This window comes from Cibotium barometz, chromosome 3 (genome assembly GCF_041138505.1).
Source record: "Cibotium barometz isolate CiBa-2024 chromosome 3, ASM4113850v1, whole genome shotgun sequence".
Lineage (NCBI taxonomy): Eukaryota > Viridiplantae > Streptophyta > Polypodiopsida > Cyatheales > Cibotiaceae > Cibotium > Cibotium barometz.
The window spans coordinates 68,516,271-68,543,110 of record NC_141048.1 but is presented as its reverse complement, the minus strand read 5'-3'; the positions used below and the strand labels follow the sequence as shown (position 1 = coordinate 68,543,110).

The following is a 26,840-nucleotide window of genomic DNA, read 5'->3' as shown; positions in this document are numbered from 1 at the left end:
TTGGTGTTAGATACCTGTAACGCCGCTACGGGCGTTACCACAGGAGGGGACGGCCTCTGGCTCACCACCCAGCCATAGAGGAAGAATGAGGATTGCCCCTCATCCCCCAGGCTATATAGTGTGTGGCCTGCCGTCCACACTAGCCTGGCCGCCCATGACTCCGCATGGGCGTCCTCTCCCACTGAACCCCGGACATGGCCATCCGGTCTGCCGTCGGTCACAGGCGTTACAGCCTACGTGACATTACCCCCCCCCTTAAGAAGAGTTTTCGTCCTCGAAAACAAACTGGGGAAACCTTTTGGAAATTGCACTACGGCGTTCCCAGGTAGCTACCTCCTCATCCCTATCTGTCCATTTAACAAGTATCTCCTGGTACACTATGTCGGGTTTGTCTATCACGATATTGTAGAATCTTTTCAGGTTCATGTGGTATCTTTGGTGGCTCTATCAAGTCCACCAAAATCTCTGGAGAAACTGCGTTTTCTAACCCGTGAACTGATTTCTTCAGTTTACTGACATGGAAGACAGGATGGACTTGAGAACTCTCCGGTAACTCAAGTCTATAGGCTACGTCCCCAATCTTCTTAAGGATTTTAAAAGGACCACAATATCTCGAAGAAAGTTTATAACACTTTCCCGTTTTCATGGTTTCTGACTGCGCAGGAACCTTGAGGAATACAAAGTCACCTTCTGCAAAGGTCACCTTTCTTCGTCCTTTATCCGCATAAGTTTTAGCGCGATCCTGAGCGCTACGAATGCTCTCACGTGCGGCTCTGAGCATATCATTCATATCTTCAAGGAAATCCTTGACAGATTGAATCTTCTCCTTTTCTAGGCCTACCGCCATAGGAGATCTCGGCTGGAATCCATACATTAACATGAATGGTGTAAATCCAGTCGCTGAATGTTTGGAGCTGTTATAGGCAAACTCCAATAAGGGCAAGTACTCTTTCCAATTAGATTGCTTCTTACTAACATAAGAACGCAACATATCCTCTAGAATTTGGTTAACTCTTTCAGTTTGACCATCAGACTTCGGATGATCTTCCGTACTCATACTCAGAGTAGTATCTAACTTTTTGAAGACTTCCCTCCAAAAATGACTGTTGAACTTTCTATCTCTATCCGACACTATATCTGCGGGCAGGCCATATAGCTTATAGAGATGTTCAATAAAGAGTTTTGCCAACTCTGGCGTTTTAACAGTTTTCTTCGTGGCAATAAACTTTGCCATTTTAGTTAACCTGTCCACTACCACCCACACCGAGTCATTCCCTCCACTCGTCTTGGGTAAACCGGTAATGAAACCCATGGAAATGCTTTCCCGTTTCCCTTGAGGAATCTCCAGCGGATGGAGTAGTCCTCCAACCTTAAGACGTTCACGTTTATTGACCTGGCACTTACTGCATTTCAGCACATAAGTCTGGACGTCCTTAAACAAACTAGGCCAATAAAACTGTCTTTTTACTAGTGCATAGGTCTTCTGAATCCCAGGATGACCCGCACTTGGACTATCATGACTTTCTTTAAGAATTTGGGCCCGAAAGTCACCAATAGTTGGTACACATACTCTACCCTTGTAGAGTAAGTACCCGTTGTCAATGGAGTAATTAGCATATTTCTCCCCCCGACGAAGTTTATCACTCCCCTTTGAAGCCGTGGCAGTCAAAGGTGATGAAGGGCCTACATCAGAGCTCTCCTGCTCCAAACTATACCCAGAAGACACGGCTAGTCTCTTCGGACTAACTCTTGCTTCCCTTCCCGTTGCACCTTCGGCCAGTCTCTCCGGACTAGCAATATGTGCCAACGAGGGAGGTGGTCACGTCTGTGAAGAAGTGCGTACGCGTACAACGCGCCAGACCTCTGTAAAAGATGGATCATGCTCACATAAACCACGTAGGGACTCCAAGAAATCATTCTTGAAGACTGTGAAACTAAGTTCATTAATCTGTGGCATGCGACTAAGTGCATCTGCCACTATGTTATACTTACCTTTCTGGTAACGTATCTGAAGGTCAAACTCCTGTAGAATCTCCGCCCACCGAGCTTTTCTACCCTTCAGTTCATTTTGACTTGAAAGCCATTTCAGACTTTCATGGTCCGTCCGGACCTCAAAAGTAGCACCATATAAATAGTGTCTCCACTTTTTCAGTGCATGAACTATCGCTAGTAACTCTCGCTCACATAAGCCGAGTAGTTACGTTGCGCACGATCTAACTTTTTACTCTCAAATGCAATTGGGCGTCCCCTTTGCATAAGTACGGCCCCAATGGCCTCATTACTAGCGTTTGCTTCCAAAACAAACGGCTCATTTGGATCGACAATAGTCAAAACAGGTGCAGCTGCTACGGTCACCTTGAGCTTATCAAAGCTTTTCTGTTGGGCGTCCCCCCAACTAATGTTTTTAGTTTTTGACCGTAACTGGTCAGTCAACGGGACTGCGATCTTCGCGTAGTCCTTTACATACTGTCGGTAGAACCCCGACATGCCAAGAAAAATCTGCAGTTCCTCGAGATTCTTCAGCGCTGGCCATTTAAGAATAGCCTCTACTTTTTCTGGCTCCATCCGCGTACCATCGGCGGATATAATATGGCCAAGGTAGTGAATTTCTGTTTCAAAAAATTCACATTTGCTCTTCTTTGCAAATAGTTTGTGCTCTCGCAACAACTCGAACACGAGACGCAAATGCTCTATGTGTTCTTTTTGTGTCTTACTGTACACAAGAATATCATCTAGGGAAACTACTACGAATTTTCCCAGATATGGACGTAAAATACTGTCCATCAGCGTCATAAACGTCGCTGGAGCATTGTTAGCCCAAATGGCATAACCAAAAACTCAAAATGCCCGAAACGGGTCCTAATTCGCAACATCTGTTGCTTTTATTCTAACCTGATGATACCCAGATCTCAGGTCTATTTTTGTGAAGTATCTAGATCCATAGAGTTGATCAAACAACTCATCCATGCGTGGCATTGGATACTTGTTCTTAATCGTTATCTGATTAAGAGCCCTATAGTCTATGCACATCCGCATAGATCCGTCTTTCTTCTTTACCAGAAGAATAGGCGATGCCCACGGACTTGAACTAGGCCGAATAAAGCCTTTGTTCAAATATTCCGTCAATTGTTTTTCCACCTCCTGTGCCTCGGAGTGGCTTAATCTATAAGCAGGTTTGCTTGTAGGTTTTGATGCTGGCATAACTTCGATGCTATGGTCTACTTCTCTAGATGGTGGTAAACCATCTGGTAGATCATCAGGAAAAAGATCCTGAAATTCCTCTAATAAATTCATTAAAGTATCTACGTACTTTTTCTTTAATGTCTCATTCACCTTGGATTTTTTCTTGTTTGAATCACATGCATGCCAAACAGGGTTTTCAAACAGTGGGTCTCGTCCAAGGTTATTTTGTTTTACTTGTTTGTCTACGCAAACATCATTTATCGTTTCATCTACGGAAACAGAATTCAAAAGAGGGTAACAAGCATATACCTCTGCTATCTGGTCTCTGCGGACCGCTGTACACAGCTCCATGGAGGAAATAAGTGGTGTGGCAGGGACAGTACGGTCGCCTTGCAGGGTAATGACTCTACCTCCGTGCTCAAAACATAGCGTATTATGTAAGTAATTCCGAGCTAGACTAGGACTAAAGCCATACAGCCACTCCCTGCCTATATATAAGTCTGCTCTGGCTAAGTGCATAACCTGAAAGTCAAGCGGAGCCTCGTAGTCCTGCATAGATAATGGGACCCCCAATACTACGGTATTCCATACCGTTTTGTCATATCCGTTGGCTAGGTCAACAGTATACTCATGATCACTCTGGGTCTCAGTCAACCCCAACTTCTTGACTAACGAGTAGTTCAAGAAGTTGTGGCTAGCTCCATCATCAATAAAAACTGTGACTCTACAGCCACCTATGGTGCCATACATGCGCACCATGTCATGCGGACCTACAGTAGGCTGCCACATCGCTGGTGTCACTGAACAAGCGTGATGCTCATCACAATGACACACTGTCACCTCTCTGAACTCTGCGGAACTGAGAGGGAGTCTCTGCACTGTATGCAACTGCCTCGAAGATTTACCATCTTTTTTGGGCTCGTTGCCACTCGTGCTGGCTTTAGGCTTTGGACACTCAGCCTTCGAGTGCCCTACATCATTGCAATTAAAGCAGCGATTTTCCTTTCGCGCTTTAATATATTGCTCTTTCTTTTGGATTTCGGTGTCTCTTTTCTTCTTGGATGGTCGCGGTTTTTTAGACCAATGACCACCCTCTCCTTCCTGGTTCGTCCTATCTCCTTGTTTATCACTGCGGAACCCTTTTCTTTTAAGTCCTGACCTCCTCTTTTCACTACCCTCGGCCCTGCTAGAACCACCACGCGCACTACGGTGCTTGATGTCATCAAATATCTGCGCAGATTTAATTGCCTCTGTTAAGTCTTTAGACTATAAGGGTTCTACGTACTCAAGGTAATCATCTTTGAGGTCTCTCTTAAAGCCTCGCAATGTCTGGAATGCATCGATTCCCTTTAGCTTGAGTACTATCTCCCTATAGTCAGAGATGTACTGAGTTAGGGATTTGTTCTCCATCGAGCACTTATCCCATAACTCCCAGCTTCTTTCTGCCTCATTAACAGGCAAAAATTCTTTTCGAAACATCGTTTCAAAGTCCGTCCAAGTGGCAGGACGAGTTGTCAAACTCATCCACCACTTGTACGCTTTGCCGGTTAATGAGAGGCTAGCCTCTACGGGCTGTATACGACCAGGCTGCTGTCGCAGCGCGTGCAAATCTGACCACTTCGCTAGAAACATATTGACCGAGTCCTTGTTTCTCTCCTTCTCCTCGCCACCAAAACTAGGCGGCTTTAAGTCTTTTAATAACGACGAAGTTGTCGCTACGGACGGCCCCGCAGGCGCATTGGCCTGTACTCCTGCAACCACCGGCGAGGCTACGCTCACCCGTGTCGCAGGAGGAGCTCGGCTACCACGAGGAGTCGGAGTACTAGCCGAGGCGTGACTAAATCAGCCTGGACTTTACCCATATTGTTTAGTGTATCTAACCGTGTGGAGATGCTCTGTAGCATCGTGACTAAATCAGCCTGGACTTTACCCATATTGTTTAGTTTGGCATTAAGATATTTAAACAGTCCACTAGAGAGCTCCGTCTCTGTCAGGACATCAGCAGGGTCCAATAGGTCATAATCGTCGTCGTCATAATCCAAGAGTCCTCCTCGGTCCCCTCAGCGACGTCGGTGTTCATGTCCTCTGGCTCATCGACCAGAAAGGGGTCATCTGCTAATGCGGCCGCGGCGGGTTCGCTGGGTCCTAAGGCGGGGTCAATAGACGAGGAGGGCGTTGGCGGATCACGCGTGATCGACGAGCGCACTCCGGACCGAACAACGGTCGGGCGTGTACGGCCTGACAATTCGGTCGGGGTCAAACCCGCGACCGAGGACAAGAGACCTGAAAAACCTAGAGAAGTAGAAGGCGGTGGGGACACACTACGCCTAGCAGACATCTTTAATTCTTGCAAAAAACAATGCGAGAACTCGGAAATTACAAAAAAAAACGCTAATAAAATGAGCAGTGGTGGAGAGAGAATAGTCATCCCCCTTTACAGTCGCCTGTCGATTTGTGTTGCGCTGCGAGCCTCCAGACAGCGCCACTTCTCCGAGATGCTCTGATCCGAGAGAAAAAATGCCTGCAACTCATAACAAAAATAAATTTTGCTTGGGAGGCTGTGCCTGAAACAGTCGGATTATCCCTTGCCGGGATTATCCCTCCTCCCCAGCTGAGAGAGAGGATCGTGTAAATTTACTTTCATTTTTAATTTTATTAAAAATGAATAATGAAAATATAAAAAAAATAAATGATTTTTTTATTTTTTATTTTTTAATACTTTTTTCTTCTCCTCTGGTGGCCGCCTGCTGCGCTGGTTGGCTACCTGTGGCTCGCCGCCGGCTGCTCTGGTGGCCGGCCCGCCTGGCTGGCCGCCGCCGCCCCTGGCTGGCCGCCGCGCCTGGCTGGCCACGTAGGCCGCCTGGGCTGGCTGCGCCTGGTTGGCCTGGCCGCCCACCACTGGGCTGGCCGTCGGGCTGTAGGCTCTTCGCCCCCCCCCCTTCAAATGAGGGTCAGCAAGTCGCCCCCCCACTCAAACGTCGCATTGCTCCAGCAGTCGTGGGGCTGGGTGGTCTTCGCCCCCCCACGCTGGTTGGTCTTCGCCCCCCCACGCTGGTTGGTCTTCGCCTCCCCCACGCTGGTTGGTTTGGCGTTTCAGCAACGGGTCCTGGGCTATTCTTCGCCCCTCCCCCCCCCCAAAACGACGCTTGGGCTGTTCCAGCAGGTCGTGGGGCTGGTGCTTGCCCTTCCCCACACACAGTAGAGAGATGTTTTACTAGGCGACTTCTCTCTCTACCAAACGAAGATTATGTTTGCGCAGACAAACTTCAACGCAGAAAAGAAAAAAAACGAAAATTGCTTACCTGCATTTTGGTGTGTGCTACCGAGAGCGAGAGCGAGAGAGAGAGAGAGAATTCTTCCCTTCAAAATCTTCCTTTCAATTCTGGCCGCCTCCCTCCACACACTCCATTGTGGAGATAAGGATGAGAAGATGAATGGTTGAAAACCATTGAGTGGGCTCCGGTCCCCCGGTCACGCGCGGACCCTGACGACCCCAGTGTTAGATACCTGCCGCTACGGGCGTTACCACAGGAGGGGACGGCCTCTGGCTCACCACCCAGCCATAGAGGAAGAATGAGGATTGCCCCTCATCCCCCAGGCTATATAGTGTGTGGCCTGCCGTCCACACTAGCCTGGCCACCCATGACTCCGCATGGGCGTCCTCTCCCACTGAACCCCGGACATGGCCATCCGGTCTGCCGCCGTCGGTCACAGGCGTTACAGCCTACGTGACATTTGGTGACACGGGTGCTGCGTACCTGAAGCAGAGAGGGCTTCATCCCGATGCAGCAGAGAGGGCTGCGTCCCGAAGTAGCAGAGAGGGCTGCGTCCCGATGTAGGGATGATGTCAGCCCAGATGTAAGCATTGAAAACAGGCTAAAGTGAGGTTGATGTCAGCCCAGATATAGACGCTGAGGTGGTGCTTGATGTAAACGCAGATGTAAGCCTGAGGACAGGCTGATGTAAGCGATGTAAGGCTCAGATGATAAGCGCTGATGTACACCTGATGTAAATGCAGATGTAAAACGGAGGACAGGCTGATGACAAGCGCAGATGTGAGCTGCAGCAAAACGCATGTGTCTGCTGGAGCAAAACGCTGGTGTGAGCTGATGTATAAACGCTGATAAGTGCTCTGATGTAGGCGCTGGCATATACTGAGATGTAACGCTGATGTGTGCTGATGCAGGCCTGATGCAAGCGCCAGAAAACAGCCGAACGTTGGCTGATATGAGTCCTTTAGATGGCGGCCTGGACCAGCAGAGGAAAACGCACAGTGAACCCCTAGTGGAGGCGGCCAGGTGGTACCTAATATGGCAATGAAGTGGTACACAGATGTGAGGTATGAGGCTGTGCTATTTATAGCATAGAGGGGTGCTGGTCGGTCACCATACAGGAGTCGGCCAGCAGCCAAGACAAGAAAAAACCTCAAAAAATATAAAATATAAAATATTCCAGAAAATCCCTTTTTAGGGCTGGAAAAGTGCTGTTTCTTCACACTTAGTCCCTTCACTCGCAATGGGATTGGGTGCTGCGTGTTGCTTGGCACGATGCAATGCTCCCCACTAGCACTGTGCTTACTTGTGGTGGCTTTAATAGTTCGTGGGTTGTCACAAACTTTGTCCCTGTGCCATTGGTGTTCTTTCCCTTGAGGTAGGCACCCCTGTAGGCTTGCGTCCATGCACTCTATCTATCGGGCGACTATAGTAGCCGTCTGGTCCAGCTGTGAGCGGGCCATGCTTTCATCATCATCATAGTTGGTTTGAAATTGGTGTCCAACGAGAGATGTATGGTACGACCCGTATCGTTTCTAATGTATGGTACCTAAGAAACCTTGCTTTTGTTTTCACTCACACATACACACACACTTGCATATTACAAACATACACACATGCAGCATACATTTTCCATACATACCTACACAATTTTTTTTTTGGAGGGTAAAAGCCATTGTTTCTATTAGATCAAATGTATAAAGAGAGACCCCCTCAAAGCAAGAGAGGTCTCACAAAAGAGGAAAACTAAAAACAGTGGAAAAACAAATCCAAATGAGATTGATCTGATTGCTATAGCTATCATGTAGAGATTGTCACGACGATTGACATAAATACTGATACTTGTCAGTCGAGGTTGACTAGGAAACCATTCGATTACGAGCAATCCAAACTGTCCTGAGAGAAGCGACAAGAATTTCATTAAATATGAGAGTTACTCTCTAGCATGTGTACTTCAAATCTGATTTCTTTCCTGCTCCGCCTTTCCTAGGTTTCCTCTCCATCCTCACTTCTGTCTACAATCTCCATTACATACATTTCACACACCTGTATTTGCCCTTGCATTGACTTTGTTTACGTAGATCCTCAGAGTAGAGGATTCATAGGAGAGGTTTTGCAAGATGCCATGGCTTGTATGGCGAATGCCATTGCAAAGCATTCAAGATATGATCGACTCTTTGCGGTAGAGAGGTAGAGAGAGGTGCGTGTTACTATCATAGAGCTACCCATTGAGATGTCGATACCTATTCTAACACCTTCTCACCGTGGCAAGGAGATTATGATGCCCGGGATGAGTAGGCCGAAGAAGATGGCATCACGGGGCACGTAGTTGTATGACAAAAATAGACTTGTTCAAGTACTAGGTATAGCTAGATGTGCTCAATTGCAAGTACAACTCTGATAACTAAGTGATTTTGACCACTAAAGGGATGTAGAAGTAGCCATGGGAAATTTTCCCTCCCCCCTCCTTTTTAAGCTTGAAAAGTGATGGCTTGAGAACTCACAATAGCCTTTAGCCATAATAATCTACCTCCATCCTATTTTTCCAAAATCGCGTCCATTGGAAAATTGGAGCCATATGTGCAACTCTCTACTCATATCTTTCAAATGTCCAAAAATGCTGAGAGAAACGTGCACTTGGAAATCTGCCATTCAGGCATCTAGATTAAAGGACGAGGAATCCTATGTGTCAAGGTAGTGCCACAACAAGTGATGAATGGTCTCATTTAAGCAAGAACATCTTGGACAATGGGGAGAAGCAATCTTACTTTTTGCCAACGGCCTTCGGCTAAGAAACGCCAAGGTTTCTGTTTTTTTTCTATATAATTTTGCATTGCTAAAGTTCCAAACAATAGGAACTTTTAACATTTTGAGAAACAATTTTTTTTTTGAGAAACCAAAAAAATTAGGAGTTTCTAAAACGTTTCTTGCATTTTGGGGTTTCTCACTCTAGAAACGTGTTTTCATGTGACTATGCCTCCTCCCTCGCAGTGGGTGGGAGTGTTCATCACCAGGCATCATATTCCCCTGGTAGTTCATGGCACAAACGAGAGCTCCACCTTACTTACCTTATCCATTGGACCTCATGGCAGATTGGAGAGAGCGGAGACCCATTGGAGGATTTCAGGGTATGCACCTTGCAGAGAGTGAGGGTGATTTGTTTCCATGCACATGAGTGGCACATCGACCCTCCACCGGCCAAGGTGGCTAGAGAGAGACTTTGGCGATTATGGATTTGGGAGGGCCGGCCTCTCACACGTCTCCAATGAGACCCGAGAGAGTGGACTTGGCACGATCTAGAGGACATGAAGAGATGCCTGGCACCCCCCTTTTTGCATATACTGCATGGCTGGGCCGTAGGATTCAGATGCCAGAGGTTGAGGGCACTTCAACAGCAGTAGGACACTGGCAGTCCCAGGGCCTCGCACCGCATTTTCTCTCAGATTTCTAGAAGCGGTTGTGGGACAGTTTTCGGCGTAGAAGATCACTCTCTTCATGTGGCAGCTGGCACATGAGCTTGGGAGTGGGCACTTGGTTGACCATTATTATGTCTAAGGTGTGGCCACCCCTAGGAGTCTCAGTGTCATTGTCTTTAGGATTGCCCGAAGGCCGGGCCCCTGCTATATTGTTACGTGGGGCACAATCGCTTGGGCCACGGAGGCTATGGTTGTCATGCCATATGAGGAGGGTGGGGATTAGTCCTTCAGGTGTCTCACCTTCGTATTGGTACAATGCCAGTTCCAACTCCACCTACATGTCACTGGACTCTAGGTTCTTGCCAGAGATGGGAGACTTGCAGCAGTATTGCTGGGTGGTCCATCTGGAGAGCTCGTTGTAGTGAACCCATCGAAGGCACCCTCACCCTGCTAGCGGAGTCCATCTGGAGCATCTGGCTCGACATCATTCATTCCCTCCATGGTCAGTGGGGGAAGATGCGGGGTGGCTCAGACCATATGCGGAAACGTCGGGAGGCCTTCTTGAGGATCTAGTGTCACGGTCCCTTTCTTACTGATAGTGGTGGCAAGCCCACTTGGCACTATAGACCACCTGTGTGGTTGTTTTCCCCTCTAGCCATTGTATGAGATAGCCTCTGCCTCCCAGAGTGGCCAGCCGGAGAAGAAGAGCATCAACCCCTTTTATGTATTTTGGTTCCCGCTTCCCATTTGGGGACGAGTTTGTATTTAGCCTTCATGGTTGTTTTATTGGTAACTAATAGAAGGATCGTTTTCCCGGGAAAAAAAAGATTCCTAAAGATGACCCCCTTTGTAAAACCTAAGTTTCTTGTGATTCTACCTTAGTGAGGCATGCGATGAACACGTGATGCTGAAAAAAATATAACTTTCGAGGCTCTGATACCAACTGTAAGACTACTGATGCCGTGAAAGTACTATTAGAGAGATATGTACAAATCACAACTTGCAAACGCAATCACACATAATAATCCTAACCTAATCTTTGTATTATATACCATGAAAGAATGTACAACTAATTGTTTTGAAGTACAAAGAATGATCATTTTTGCTCATCTCAGCCCAAGTCTCAACGAGTTGTCCTTGTGCAAACAGTGGCTGTTAGATCCTTCTCCTTGCTTCTTTAGTAGCTTGTGGATTTGTGTGGTGAGGAGCTGTGAATGTGGAGTAATCGATGATTGAAAATGGGGCTTTGAGTGCCTATTTATTCTCCAATTAATGCAAGTTGGCCAGCCTTTTGCAGCCCCTACAAAAGTGCGATAAAAGTCACTTAACGTGTTTAAACTGGGCTAAAAAGATGCCCCACCTTGGCCTTTTGCCTTGCTGATCTGCACATGCCTAGGCTGCTCAAAACTGGTGCAAAGTTGCCTTTGGGCTGCCAGTGCTGTGCCGCTGCTGCTGCCCACAAGAGCCTTGGGTGTGGCTGCGCTTCTTATGCTGCTGCTCACCTTGTACTTGCAGGTGGGTCACACTGCTGTCAAGGATGTGCTTATACGAAGGTTAGTTTCTAATTGTGATAAGAGATGGGCTTATCTAGATGCGATGTTATCGAAAGATTTATATGCAACGTGTGCTAAGGATCTCCATGGGCCAACTCCCGGTGTCATCACATAGCCTCCACATCAAGGGAGGGAGAGAAGTGCCAACCACAGGTGAGAACTGGGAGGGCTGCAGACGTGTATAGTATGTCACATGACATGCATCCAGGTGAGATCCATCCTTTGGTGTCCAACATGGTATGAGATTAGGGCAGGTTTCACTGCTTATTCAGGGAGGGATTTGGTCCTCTTGGTTCAGTCGTGAAGTATGGGGACCAGAGGTTTGTGGCACTCTGTCTGCATGAGATAAAGAGAGAAAGAGACTGACTTATGAAGGACAAAGAAGGCAAGAAGAACAGAGCCAATGTTGGACACTTCTTCTATTATTTTTTAGAGCATTGGACAATGCCGAGCTGGAGAGCGAGATGAGGATGAGCAGATTGGGGCAACTGTAGAGAGATTGCAGCCATGGGCAATTTAAATTTATACGTCCAAGCACCTAGCTGCTGCTAAACGCCCTCGAACGATGACATACAAAATACACCAAAGACCCAAAGCTTACCTCACAAGAGACTATCCTCCGTGTGACACCACACCAAAGACCCAAAGCTTACCTCACAAGAGACTATCCTCCGTGTGACACCACACCCGAATAGACACTTCTCCTTGGGACATTCATAATTTTGTATTCAGTTCTTATTTTCTTTTCGTGCATGGTAGCTGTACTTTGCATGTATTGCAATTTGCCAAGGTCTCATAGACCTTTGCGGTCTTTTTTAAGAATTAAATGTCTCTCAAAGGATTAACCGCTCTCTTACTTGCCGCAAGAGACGAGCATATGTGATAAAGCAATACTGGGAGATATACCAACTCTTCTTGAGCGGCAACTTTGAGGAGGCCTGGCATAGGTTGAGGGAATGACGCCCATCCACACCCATCACAGATCTCACATCTGGCACAGTTATACACACTTACTTTACCATATTCCCAATCAGCCTCCACTCCCACTCCCACTCCCACTCCCACACCCACTTGAAACCTGCCCCACTACATCTACTTTCTTCACATCACCCGTGCTGGAAAAGGCCATCCGGAAACTCCAGAACAGCTGCTTCCTGGATCGTGAGGGGATTAGATCAGAGCACCTATCACATGATGCCGACACCGTTGGACCCCTCTTGGCCTACATGTCTAAGAGGGCACTGGCGGAAGGCTTTCCCCACACTTGGTCATCACACATCATCTCATCCATACATAAAGCTGGGGACACTATGGAGCCCAATAACATCATGATTGACCATACCTTGGCCAAGCTATATAGATTCGTGCTGGAAACAGAGCCCAGCACATTGGCAGGGAGAGAGGGGCATAGAGCACGAGGCCAAGCAGGGTTTAGGCGGACCTTCTCTACCCTGGATCACATCTTCACACTCAGGAGCCTCATTGAGTAGACGAAGGCTGATGGCCGACGCCTCTACTGTTGCTTTGTGGATTTCCGCAAAGCCTTTGATACGGTGCCACATGATCGCCTACTACAGCGCCTGCAGTTCTCGGCATTATTGCTTTAATATGAGTCGATGGTTGGGAGGGTGAGATGCCCCGGAGGACTCTCAGAGGAGATATAGTGCTTATTGCAGACTCACATGGGCATCCATTCTAGTATGCTTCTGTCCCACATGGTTCACTACACATGGACTACAGATGAGCTGACTACCCCCATTTCAGTATGACCTAGATTCCCCCTACACCAGGCTCACACATGTGGATAGGAACCGGGTAATTTGATATGACTTGCTATAGTTCCACATTCGAGATACATGGATTATCCCAGGGGAGCCCCTACCACCCAAGATGCAATACTACAGTGACCATTTTCTAAGGCTTACAGAGGATGATTTCATACACAGGCCAGGGTACTTGGATGTTTTCATGTCACATGCCACGGGGATAGCAGTTGGTGAGCTCAGGGTCTCATCCCATAGGCTTGAGATTGAGGTTGGCAGAGCAGTAGGGATCCCTAGAGAGAGCTGACTCTGTAGATTGTGCCATGGAGGAGTAGAGTCAGAGGAGCATTATATTTGTTAGTGCCCGGTGTATTATGAGATCAGGGGGAGATTCCACTGCCTATTCAGAGAGGGGCTTTGGCCATTATCTCGGGTTATTCCAGATCAGCATGGTCTCGGACTCTTCTTGTTGGAGATCCGATGACACAAAATAACTACGACATCCTCGACCTTGGCACCCATCTCAGTCTAACATCTCCAATTTTTTCCACCCGTGGGAAGAAGACGCTCAGACGGATGAGGCCACCATAGTAGCGATGACCCATGATCCCGTCTCGACTGGAGTTACCCTGCCTCGTGCTAGCACACTTCCAAGAGCCAGATGGCCTCATCCTCCTGGACCTCGAGCACCCTAGGCTCACCAGCCCCAGATTGATGAGATCCTCTTCCGCCATTGAGCATCTATAGCTGCCACCTTGTCCTAGCTTCTCCTTGGCCCTATAGATTTAGGGGCCCTCCTCACCTCCTCGCCGATGCTGGACATCCTTTATGGACCCGTACCACACATCGATGGATAGCTTCTCTCCACACACCCCCCTGTATCCTCTACACCCAGTCTGTATCCATGATGACGAGGATGGTGATCCTCCATGATGAGGATGACGATGATGATCCATACATATCTACATTTACCTAGGGATTAGTGTTAGTTTTTTTTGTTATGTTGTCTTTTTTTTTTTTCCCATGATGAGATTCCATGGACATATTGTAAACCTTTTGTCTCATAGACCCGTTGGGTCTTTTGCAAGATGTTAATATATCTTCTTCTTCTTCTTTTGAGCCAAGGATGAAGCTTTGGCTATTTGATACTCTAGTTACACCTACACTACTGTGTGGTGCACCCATCTGGGCTCCTAGCTTATACCATAGGAGGAGACAGAGGAGAGAGCTGGCCGAGACAAATACAGAGGAGGTATATGTGGGTGCAAGCCGATGGAGAGGCCCCTAGTGACGATGATCTCGTGCATGACTAGGAGCAAGCCATCAGTGCCACATGAGATTGTGTAGTCAGAGATGGGGGCTGCACCGATAGTGACAGAGGCTCTATTCCAAACAATGATATACTAGCACATGCTATGGGAGCTTCCACTACATAGATACCCCCGGCTAGCTGTGGAGTCCTTGAGACACCTGACACTCGAGGGAGATACAGAGTGTTGCTATGCATAGGTAGGCACTTGGTTTGGCATGCACAGCATGCAGATGAAGGCACTCCCCCCGTTCCAGTATAGCATAGAGTCCCCGTCATTTGCTCTCACCCGCACATAGCAGAACATGGTTGGAAGGACATTGTCAAACTGGATACTCAGAGGACATGGAGTTCATGTAGTCGGTCACTGGCGACGAAGATGGCCTTCTACAGAGATCACTTGGAGACTGCCAGATATGGGTTCAGGGCGGCCGCACGAGAGGATAGGATATGCCAGCTCTGTCACATAGAGCCCGAGATAGAGGATCATTATATATGCTGATGCCCTGTATACTATGAGATTTGGGGAGGTTCCATTGCCTCTTCTGAGGTGGGTTCGAACCACTTTCGAGGATCGTGGACTTCTCTCATTAGGGATGCCTGGGACTTTTTCTTCTAGAGCTTCGCAAACACAAGGAGTCCTTAGTGAGGTCTAGATCAGCTGTACTTGCTCGAGGACCAGCACAGAGAGCTCTCACCGACTTCTTTCATACCAGCACTCTGAGGGCCGATCCACCCACCATACCTGCACCACAAGCTAGTGCAGGAGCTCGGCCGAGAGGTGTGACACTTGACAGAGCCATTGAGTTATGGAGAGCTCGACGCCCCATGGCCCTTGCCCACCACGGCCACACCACCACAGGAGGATCCGGGCCATCATCTCCCATCATCGCAGGACCTTCTCGTGGCTTAATTTTACCACCTTAAGCACCATGTCACAACAGCCCATGACGGATGTATTAGGGTGATATGAGAGTTCTCTGCTCATGTACCTAGATCAGATTTTATAGTTCTAGATTTTTGTCATCTTTCTTTATTACTATTTTGTACCCAGGATGATGTACCTCATGGATATGATCTAGCCTTTTGGTCTTATAGGTCATTTTGGCCTTTTGAAGATGTTAATACAACTTTCTTTCTTTCTTTCTTTCTCTCAGCTTCAAGCCCAGCTCACTCAGACATTATGCCTAGTTGTTGCCTTGGGATTTTCTTTCTATGCACAAATTCCCGTCAACATGATTTGTGTGCACTCAAGCTGAGCATGTCCCATTGATTGATGAATTTGTTTCCTAGTGGCACTTATTTTCTAAACATCCTTTATAGAGACCGACAATTGACGACCATGGCAAGTACAATAGAAATTTAGGTTTCAAAACCGAGGGCCATTAACTGTGGTTGTTATTTCTTATGTATTGAATATTGAGCTAGACAAAAATGGCTACTTTGAGAATGATGTGGAGCTGGAGATCTCCAGGTTTGCGGTTTGCCTCAGTTTCAAGATGGTAATCACGCAGTAATCACTTTTTGTTGCAAAAAGGATATGATTGGGGTCCTAAAACAATCGAGCAAACTTAAGGGTACAAAGATATGGATTGCTGAGAAACTCATCCCAATGCAACTCAAGCAAAAGAATACAGAATTAGCCAAGGTTAGAGCTTAGAAAGAAGGCAAGTGGGCAGTCTATCGTGAAGGTAGAGCACTCATTGAGGATTTTCGAAAGAGAACCCAAGCTGAAGCCCAAAAAAAACAATACCGTGTAATTTTTAGTGGAAGTTATTGTCATTGGTGCTTGACATTGCAGATTTACCAGTAGATTAGTAGAATGTTTCATGTAGGTTTTTCTTATTTGAACGGACATTGTCTTTGAATTATATATTTGGGACATGGGTCGTTTTCGCCTTATGTAGACATATATATCACTTTCTTTCTTTCTCTACTAAACACCCAATTGGCCTATGAGACCAAAGTGATACAATAATGTCCATGGCATATGTCATCATGGAATGGAAAATAAAATAGAAACAAAACATAGCTTAATATATCTTTGTTTCTTTCTCTCTCTGCCTGGCAACTCTAGTTTGCACTTTCCTGTTTGAGCTGAAGAATGACATGATGTTCTCTTTACTATATGCCTCAAATGGAAGTCTAGAATGTTGTTGTGCTTTCTTAGACATCAATATTTGTAAACCTGTAACAAGTTTTTTGCTTTGGTACTTTACAAGAATATGTTTTTAAATCTATTGTAAAGGGATGAAGAATGAAAGGCTTTCTCTACATATTTATGGGAATTATTATTATTACTGAGTGTATTGCATCAGTTGAAATTTAATGCTTGCCAAGAGTGCTGCTTCTTTTACGTGCCAAATTGACAATGTTTTCAAAGAAGAGGTATCACAAGGTTTTTGTTTGATATCAAATTTTCATATCTATGCAATGATTCAAATTTGTTTCATACACCAGCAAAATAAATACTCATGTTTGTGCTGTTTTGGAAGAGGGGAAGGCTTGATGTATAGGCACTCATTTGTAGATTTTAAAGCTTTCTTTCAAGACTTTTACTTTTGCATCTGTTAGTTTTTATGACAGCAACTTATGTGGAGGGCTTTGTTGTTTATTGAACAGGCAATGTCCTATGCAAGGCTGGCTGGTCTTCAGTCTATTTACGGGCTTTGTAAGTAACAGGCCTTTATGTCATGGGTGCATCTAGCTAGTCTTTTGATAAAGTGAATGTAGGTGGAGTTTTCTGTTAGTATTTTATCAGCAGAATACGTTGAAGACTTCTCTACAGAAAGGCTATGCTATCATCTACATAGCGCTGTTGTAGAGTTACAGAAAGGCTGTCATATCATCTACATATGAGCTGTCCTAGAGTTACATGAAGGCTGTGGTATCATCTGCATATGCGCTGTCCTGGAGTTACTCATCGGTCCAAATAGTTAGTTTCAGCATTAAAGTTTACCCATGGGGATCTGCCATGCAATTTATCAATTAATGCAACAACAAACCCTTTGCAAGAAAAGCAGGGACTTAATTTGCTCTTCAAAAGGATTTGTGAAGCATTGCACGGGTCTGGTGATCAATGAGGAGGACAACGATTGGCATCGGCCCCACAAAATGGTGTCCTGATCAGGATTCAGTGAGATGCCCCCAAAAAAACTGTGATTGGGGAGAGAGTTGTGATTTTTGCAGGTAAGACCTTATTTGACCCCACACCAGTGGTTCTGTCACTAGATGATCTCTGGCGGCATGGCCACTAGCAATCGACCACGATTTCAGACAACCTCGTGCTGGACCCAAACATCAGCAGAGAATTGGTGAGATTTCGAATGAAGAGGTAGAAATAGTTTCCAGGGCTATTGTCTTCCTTCGGTTGATTTATAGGTAAACCCATTTTCTCCATAGTGCCCTGTGAGAAATTTCTATTTTTCTCAGAAGAAAAGTTGGCAGGCCCTGATTAACCTCTTTGTTTCACTTGAAATTGTCCCAAGATGAAAAGATGGTGGTAAATATTCTCCCTCATGCACCTGCCCATGTATCATGTATCACGTCTACAAGGATAGACCTGTTACCAGATACTCTTACATAAGCATGAATGGACAAAAGTGTGATGCCGAGTGTAGCACTGTTGTGGGCGAGTTTTATCATGAGGAGGTACTTCTCCCAATCAGTGGGTTTCTTGGACCCATGCTCTCAGCATACCTTCTATGACTTAATTTGGTATTTGGTCTGCCCCCCATAAGATGCAGGGTGATCATTTAAGCTCATGTTCAGCTGTTTCTGGTTTAGCAAAAACAACCCTTCAAAACTGCCCTGTGAGTGGTAGTCCACATAACCCAAGAATTGGTTCTTGAATTAACGAATTCTTTAATCATGGCTAATGATTAGAAACTAAGAAGATTGCATCATGAACTTTATTTGGTTTTGGGTGGCCCACCCATTGATATGCTCTTTCACTTTTGGTTAAGAATTTGCATGAGAACAAGCAATCCGCCTTTTTAAAGCATTCACCTTTACATACTAGATTGGGACGATCATATAAATCTTCTAAGGATTCATGGTCTTTTCAATGTTTCCAAAGCTTGAAGGTAGGATAACATTAAACTACTCTTCGTTATTGGTTGGACTGGGTGTAGTTCTTAGCCTCTTGCTTCCATGATGCTACCAACTGTCCAATAGCCAGCATTTGTTTGCAGCATTTTCACCACGTATAATCTACTAGGGTCAACTACAGCAATTATTAGTACTGTTGTTGCAAGAGTTTTCAGTCCATTATGTTTTCATTTATCACTGCCTGGTGCATTAGCAGCATCTTTTTGATTCTTCAAGCCGTCCAAATTTTTTGACAAAGCAATGCAACTTGGCGTCTTTTCTCAAAGTCCATGAAAGAACATAATGAATCCACAGACTTATTTAACTTGACATATAGTCTTCGATTTTTCTACTACAGAACCTTTCTAATCCATCTATAGGTAACAAAGGAGTATAGCATTCACCTTTACATACTAGATTGGGACGATCATATAAATCTTCTAAGGATTCATGGTCTTTTCAATGTTTCCAAAGCTTGAAGGTAGGATAACATTAAACTACTCTTCATTATTGGTTGGACTGGGTGTAGTTCTTAGCCTCTTGCTTCCATGATGCTACCAACTGTCCAATAGCCAGCATTTGTTTGCAGCATTTTCACCACATATAATCTACTAGGGTCAACTACAGCAATTATTAGTACTGTTGTTGCAAGAGTTTTCAGTCCATTATGTTAGTCTTCGATTTTTCTACTACAGAACCTTTCTAAAATTCTCTAGGTGATTTCCACACCGTCCTTTCCACACACCCCCTCCCCCCAAAAAAACATGCATGCACACATCGGTGAAAAAATCCATCTATAGGTAACAAAGGAGTATAAACCACAGCCAGGTACTCAGCCTGGGTTGTAGAGAAAATATATTTTGGATTTCCAGGTCTATCTGCCAGGGACGTCTCTCTGCCTGTCTTTCATTTTCTTCTGTTTTGGAGGCCATGAGCCTATATCTTTGCTCGCAGGCAGTCGTGAGTCTACCCATCAGCAATGAGGAGAAGCCTATGGACATTGAGCTGGCTGATAATATTGCTGTTTTCTGGAGGGATCTATGAGGACCATCTGTTGCTTCCAGAAAGGCTTGGATTTGTGTTGTCTTGAAATGGGAGGGCATATCAATTGGGACAAATTGGTGGGCTTTTGGATTAGTTACTCCGACATACATGGATGGTTTATGCCATTTTGTACCCCATTTTTTTCTTTAAAAAAAAGGAAAGAGACTTCTATTGAGTATGAAAAAGGCATACAACAATCACGGCTATAAGCCGGAATAGAATAGAATCACCCTAATATGTAAGGTGATCCAACCACTGAGGAGTATCATGGTGCCATGAAAGACTTGTGGGACAAGAGGAAAAGAAAATGCCATGGTCCCACTCCTGCATAAACACAACGCGCTTTGCCTGTGCGGAACGAGAGGACCCTTGAATACGAGCCCAAGTAGCCATGAGAGTAAGGATGATATCACCCCATATAGTGACTAAAAAATCTGGGCACCCTCAATGGTCTCCGTGCATCTAGCTCTCCAGATCTGCCATGCTGTAATACTGGCAACAATCTCCCAGCTGGTGTCAATCCACTGTCTGGGGGGTGTATAATGTAAATGAGTGACATCCTGCAACAAACTATGCTGGGCAATACCTCTACGAATGAAAATAACAATGTCTGTATCATTGCGCTCGTAGAAAAGCAGCGGACGAGTCTGGGAGAGCCAAGCAACTGCCCCCCAAGTAACTGTTGGAATACACAACGGATATGAGAAACAACTGAGAGCAAGAAAACGCAGAACTCCACGCTGAAGATGTGTCAGTAGAGAGAAAAACGTAGAAGAGAGAGTGAGAAGCTATATAAACTCTGCTATATACAAGATCTGGTACAAATCAGGAGTGGGGGACCATGGGTGGTATTTATACCACCCACCTATGCTGGTCAGCAAGGCAAAAGACAGCCGACTGGCTGCTGGAGATTGTCCATGACTGCAAACAGGCAGTCGGCCACAGCAAAAGTGCAGTCGGCGAGGTACAAGGCACAAGTCGGCCAATACAACTCAAGTCGGCCAGCAAACAACAGTCCCACGACCAATAAAAATGGGGAAATACATGGAAGAATGGATAAACACCTAAATGGGAGGGCACACCCACAACAATGGCCCTGGTGTGTAATGTATAGACAGGAGATGATTGCTAACACCCCCTCTCAGCTCGTGGATGTGGAACCAACCCCAGTGAGTTGGAGTGCCCCCAGTGAGTTGGAGTGCTGCCGGAGCATAGCCTGAGGTAGAGACTTCATGAAGAGGTCCGCGGCATTGTCCTTCGTCGAACAAAACTCTAGCAAGATCTCATCAGCAAAAAACTTCTCACGAACGAAGTGACTCTGGATGACCGTGGTTTCCGCTAGTGGAAACCCAATCTTGCCAAGTAACCTCTGCAACCTCACCACCTCGCAAGCAGCACCACAAGCAACTCGGTACTCTGCCTCTGTAGATGACAAGGCAAAAGTTGGCTGCCTCTTGCTGCTCCATGAAACAGCTCCTGAGCCAAGGGTAATTCCGTAGCCTGATATAGATCTCCTCATGTCTGGATCTCCTTCCCAATTTAAGTCACTCCAACCGTGGAGTCTGACTCCATCCGTCGTTCCCCCTCTAGTGTCATAGAAGAATCCAAGATCCTTCGTACCCTGCAGATACCGCAAGATCCGAAATCGTGTGTCCCAATGAGTCTTCAAAGGTGTCTGCATGAATGAGCTCAACAGCCCCATCGGGAGCTCAAGTCCAATTTGGTGTTCAGCAACCAAATCAATGAACCAAACCTCTTCCGATACAAGGAGGCATCAACCTGCTCACAAGGATCATCAACTGTAACTTTGGTATGCCAAGTCCTAGGAACCTGTTGAAGACCATACAAGGCCTTCTAGAACCTGTAAACCAACCCCTCTGAACCCGGAACCACAAAGCTTGGAGGCTACTGAACTGACACCTCCTCCTGCAAATCACCATCTACCACTTGCATGGCTTTCCTACAAGTCCCCTGGGAAAGAGCTTCCTCAACTACAAGAGGCTCTTTGTTCCGAATGATACGAGACATCAAAGCATAGTTTACCTGTAAAGGTTCCTCTGACTGACAAATGCAAGAACTAGAATGTTCCTGGCTGCTGCCATCATGTGGCAAGACATCCACCATTTGGTCCTGGAAAGCCTGCCGCAACGTATCCACTTTCAAGTGGTCATGACGAAACTACCACAAATCACCTAACTGAGAACCTGTAAGAGAGAGTGCGGAGAGTTTGCAGATCCCATTCTCCACTCTGCCTTCCCATACAATATGGCCTGCTACTTTGTCTCGTAGAGCAACAAAATGCTCATCAAACTCCACCCGTACGCTAGTCTTGCAAACCGCATGCCCTGACAACAGATGAAAACCAAGGGATGGGACATAAAGAACCTGGGAGGAATGCTTCCCCCCTCTGCAATCAGGAACGATCTCTAACCTTCCCTCACTGTGAATAGGGATAGTGGACTTGTCACCAAGTAGGATGTGACCTGCGTGCCTTGTAAGATCCTGTAATAACTCTCGGGAAGGAGTCATGTGCCTGGAAGCACCACTGTCTAGAATCCAATCCCGAGTGTCCCTAGCGGTGAGTCCAACCGCCTCGCTGCGCGAAGAGGATGAACTGCTGAGGAATTTGCACCGCTCCGGCTCATGAGACTTCTCTTGTGAAGACTTCCCTTTCCCCTTACCGGCCTTTCGACCGCTGGCTAGTGAAGGCCTCAGAACCTCTGCCTCGTGGAGGGTTCGTGAAACGCTCTTCCTAGCCCAAGACCATAGGCACAAGCTCCTCCCATGTGATGGTGCTGAGCCTGCCACTGGTGATAAAAAAGGAGTAGAAATCCGAGTATTGAGAGGTCAGATGAGACATCAAAGTGATGGCCATGTCCTCTAAAGATATCTCTTTCCTAGCTTGAAGAACGTCCTGCTGAAGAGCTTGCAACTTGTTGATGTGCTCCCGCATCGTTGAAGACTTTGCAGGATCCATCACCTGCATCTGCACTTCTAAGGAGATCCACTTTATAGGTGATACCCTATTATATAGAGAAGCCAAATGTTGCCGAATCCCTCTGGCCAGCGTCATATGTTTGATATGATTAATCACATGTGGTGTGCAATTAAGGAAGATGAAAGAACGCACATGGGCATTGACATGATCCCACAACTGTGCCGCCTGAGCCTCCCGTTTTTGTCATGTGCATGTTTGCCCATGGACAAATCCAGATGCTAGTCCAGAAGAGGCAACCAGTAAAAGATAACTAGAACTAGGATTGTGGAGCATAGAGTGCAGATTTGCTAGGGAGGACTTGGAGAAGACCAGAAGGTGCTGTCGGCTGAGAACAAGAGTGGTCGCTGCATGGTGGAAGACAGGCGCATCGGCGTTTGTATGGTTTGGTCCAGTCGGCTGGCCGACTGCTGGTCGGCCAGCACTTCAATGTTCCAAAGAGATTATATAAGGCCTAGTTGCTCCTCATTGTAATTATTCACCCCTTTAGGGAGTGGGTCCTTAGGGTCCTAGAGTAGGACAAGATTTTGGGTGTTCACCACCTTTTGTACAAGGCAGCCTATGGCTGTAGTAGAGGTACCTTTTTGTACCATATCAATATACTGAATTTCCAGCACATCTCTCTCTCTCTCTACTCTCTCTCTATATCTGCGTTTTGCATCAGATGGTTTCCAAGAGTGTTTAGGGCTGAAAGAAGACCCCCAGAGCGTCCGCGTGTTTTAGCATCCGTGTCCTCCCTAGCAAATCTGCACTCTGTGCTCCACAATCCTAGTTCTAGTTATCTTTTACTGGTTGCCTCTTCTGGACTAGCATCTGGATTTGTCCATGGGCAAACATGCACATGACAGTTCTTTCCGAGTAAGGGGTAAAAGCTCCCCATCCTCCAACTCCGGCCACGGAACACCAATCACAATGAAATCAGCCAAGTCATAAGACTCCAAGACAGACCTTCCATATGCCGTAGTTGGTCTCATCCAACTATCGATCCACTGGGAATGTGGGGAGAGTAGGGATCCTTACGTGCTCTTCTCAGCCATCTCAAGCAAATCTGCTGCCATCTCGGGGAGTGATCTTGGTCTTGTGAAGGGAGGGTGGGTGGGAAATTTTTTGAAGAAGAGGCTGCCTTCCTTGCTTCGACCTGCTTCTCCACGTCCCGCACGGTCCACCAAAGTCTCCAATTAGCACCAATCACGAACCGTCCCGAAACTCTCACAAGCTGTCCAGGGTCTTCAACAGTCCCTCAAGCTCTCCAATATCTCCAAGGTCTTCAAGAAACCTCGAGCTCTGATACCATGTCGGAATACGCAGTGGATATGAGACAAACGACTGAGAGCAGGAAAACGCAGAACTCCACACTGAAGATGTGCCCACGTAGAAGACAAATACAGTAGAGAGAAAAACGCAGAAGAGAGAGAGCGAGAAGCTGTATAAACTTGGTTATATACAAGATCCGGTACAAATCAGAAGTGGGAGACCATGGGTGGTATTTATACCACCCGCTAAATACCACCCACCTATGCTGGTCGGCCAAGCAAAAGACAGCAGATTGGCTGCTGGAGATTGTCCACGACTGCAAACAGGCAGTCGGCCAGCAAAAGTGTAGTCGGCTAGGTATAGGGCACAAGTCGTCCAGCAAACAACAGCCCCACGACCAGTAAAAATGGGGAAACAGCAAACAACAGCCCCACGACCAGTAAAAAATGGGGAAACACCTAAATGGGCGGGCACACCCGCAACAATGGCCCTGGTGTGTAATGTACAGACAGGAGATGACTGCTAACAAAACATACATGATGCGGCCACTCAATTTGCCCATAAGTTGGGCTATAGAACCCCAAATACACTGTGCAGTGTAACGTGTTGCATCCCCATAAACAATGCTGTATAGTCTTAGAATTTGCCACACATCTTGGACAGGTAGGTGCTACACCGAAAACCAATCTCCACTGATTGGTGGGTAGACCACCATGTAAAAATAACCAAAAGAAATGAGAGATCTGGCTCCTTCTGCATGAATGCCAAAGCCTATGCCAATATCTGCAATGTATCACTAGAGAGATGTCATAACTCTCCCAATGAGGCTTGAGAGTAGGGATCCTATGCATTTGTCGAGTGTTGAGAAGCCTGGCATTGCAGTAATGCAACATCCTCCTGTGAGATTCAAATCATGTGCCTGCAGAGCCTCATCCTCCAAACAAGGATCCACATCTTGTGAGGCAAGAGCTGCACAAGGGTTGGGGTGCTCCTCTAGTAGTGTGGATAAGGGGGGCAAGTACGGGGGTCCGAGTCGCCTGCCATCTCTAACCACAACCCAATGGTGTGTTGTCTGCACGGGCACAGGGGCAATTGGTGTCTGCGCAGGTGCAGGAGGCATCTGTTGGGTAAGACCACGCCGCCTCCTAGCGTGGCCTCTCCATTTGGGACAATCTCTAGCAATGTGGCCTTGTCTCGACGACAAATCCGACACTGGTCAGGTCTACCTGCAATCTCCATCGTTCGGTGGTAATGAGAGCTGTAAGGTCTCTGAAACATGATATGATCATGAGTAATCGATGCATCAAGAGCCAACACAGAAACCCGGGGTACTCCGTTAGATGTTGCGGTAACAGCCGTGGAAGTTAAGGTGGGAGAGCATGGAAGGGCCAGTACCTCCAAAACCTAGCCAAAGGGTGTGCCCCAATGGAAGCTAAGAGCTTCCAATAAGACCGAGGAAGAGTAGGGAACCACAATGAGACCGGGGTAAGGCGCTGAACCTCCACCATTGGATCAAAGCCCACTTGGTACTGAAAGAAGAAGATCTTCCTAGGGCCAAGAGGAAAGGGGATGCCAACCAACACCTGAGAAGTAGCTTCCGGAGAAAGAAAGTCCACTTGAAAGAAGCCTCGACCAATCAGATGTGTGTCTTGGAAGTGCACAATCAGCTCCGAAGGGAGAGTTGCTAGAAGCCATTCACGGGCTTGTGAGCAAGAGGGGTGGGAGCCATAAACCCTCGCGATAAGGGTGGTATGGACCTCAATGTCAATGTCATGTTGGAGAGAGGTGAGCTCGTCTTGCGAAAAATTGGATGATCCTCCCGGCCTGTGGGGGTGAAGATGGATTGGCTGTGGCGGAAGCCATAAGGCCAATCAATGGTGGGTGGCCAACTTGAATCAGATTAAAAACAGCTGCTCAAGGAAAAGCAATGGGCAGAGAGGGAGATGGAGGCTGCAGGGGCAGAGGCGGGGGGCAGCAGGGCTGAGGCGGGGGCAGCAGGAGGCAGAGGGGGAGGGCAGCAGGGCTGAGGCGGGGGCAGCAGGAGGCAGAGGGGGAGGGCAGCAGGAGGCAGAGGGGGAGGGCAGCAGGGCTGAGATGGAGGCTGCAGGGGCAGAGGCGGGGGGCAGCAGGGCTGAGGCGGGGGCAGCAGGAGGCAGAGGGGGAGGGCAGCAGGAGGCAGAGGGGGAGGGCAGCAAGAGGCAGAGGTGGGGGCAGTGGGTGGCAGCAGGGCTGACACGGGGGCAGCAAGGCGGGGGGCAGAGGCGGGGGGCGGCAGGGCAAGGTGGGGGTTAGCAGCAGCAGCACGAGCTGATTCCTCCAAAAGACTCGGCAACAGAAACATTTGAAGAAGAGCTTCTTATGAACAAAAGATGTCATCTATTCTATCATGCCTGGTAATCATCTGTCATTATATGATCAGGATGTAATAAGCCCCATTAATATTTGTCAAGAGTTTGTCCTGTTAGTCCATGGAGTCCGCTAATGTTATAAAGCCATACCCTTTTGAAGTCTTTTTAATGCATGTCCTGCAAAGTATGAATACATTGGCAGAGTATATAAGTGTCTTTTTGCGTTGTCCTTTCATTGTCTTGTGGGATATCCATGTCCGGTCTATGTGAACAGATCTAGGTGGATGATGGGGTTTCTCTTGCCATGAGAGATCAAGATAGGGGGAGTCCAGGCTGTAGTCAAAGGGAGGGAGGTGGGCCATCTGAAAAGTACGAGACTCGAACCAACTGGTGGTGCGTGCATACCAACAATTGTTAGGATCCTCCTCTGCCAACTGTCTAGAGGACGCCAAAGCTAACTGTGGGGGGTGATCTCTATGCAATGTGTAGACATGCTGAATGTATATGACGGCCTGGAATATTGGCATCTATGACGAGAGGGTCTTAAGCGCATGGAGTGCAGCCCAGTCACATGGTGCATAGCCCGGGCCTTGAACGCACCACAAGCGGCTCTG

At 47.0% G+C, this 26,840-nt stretch overlaps 1 protein-coding gene across 1 annotated transcript in view; it reads left to right on the top strand.

The window, feature by feature from the left end:
* LOC147640456 (sulfate transporter 4.1, chloroplastic-like) overlaps positions 1-26,840 on the top strand; it is a 186,622-nt gene that overhangs the window by 25,596 nt on the left and 134,186 nt on the right. Inside the window, exon 2 of the mRNA XM_086825348.1 lies at positions 17,119-17,167. Coding sequence (XP_086681474.1) covers positions 17,119-17,167 — 49 coding nt within the window. The remainder of the gene's footprint in view (positions 1-17,118; positions 17,168-26,840) is intronic.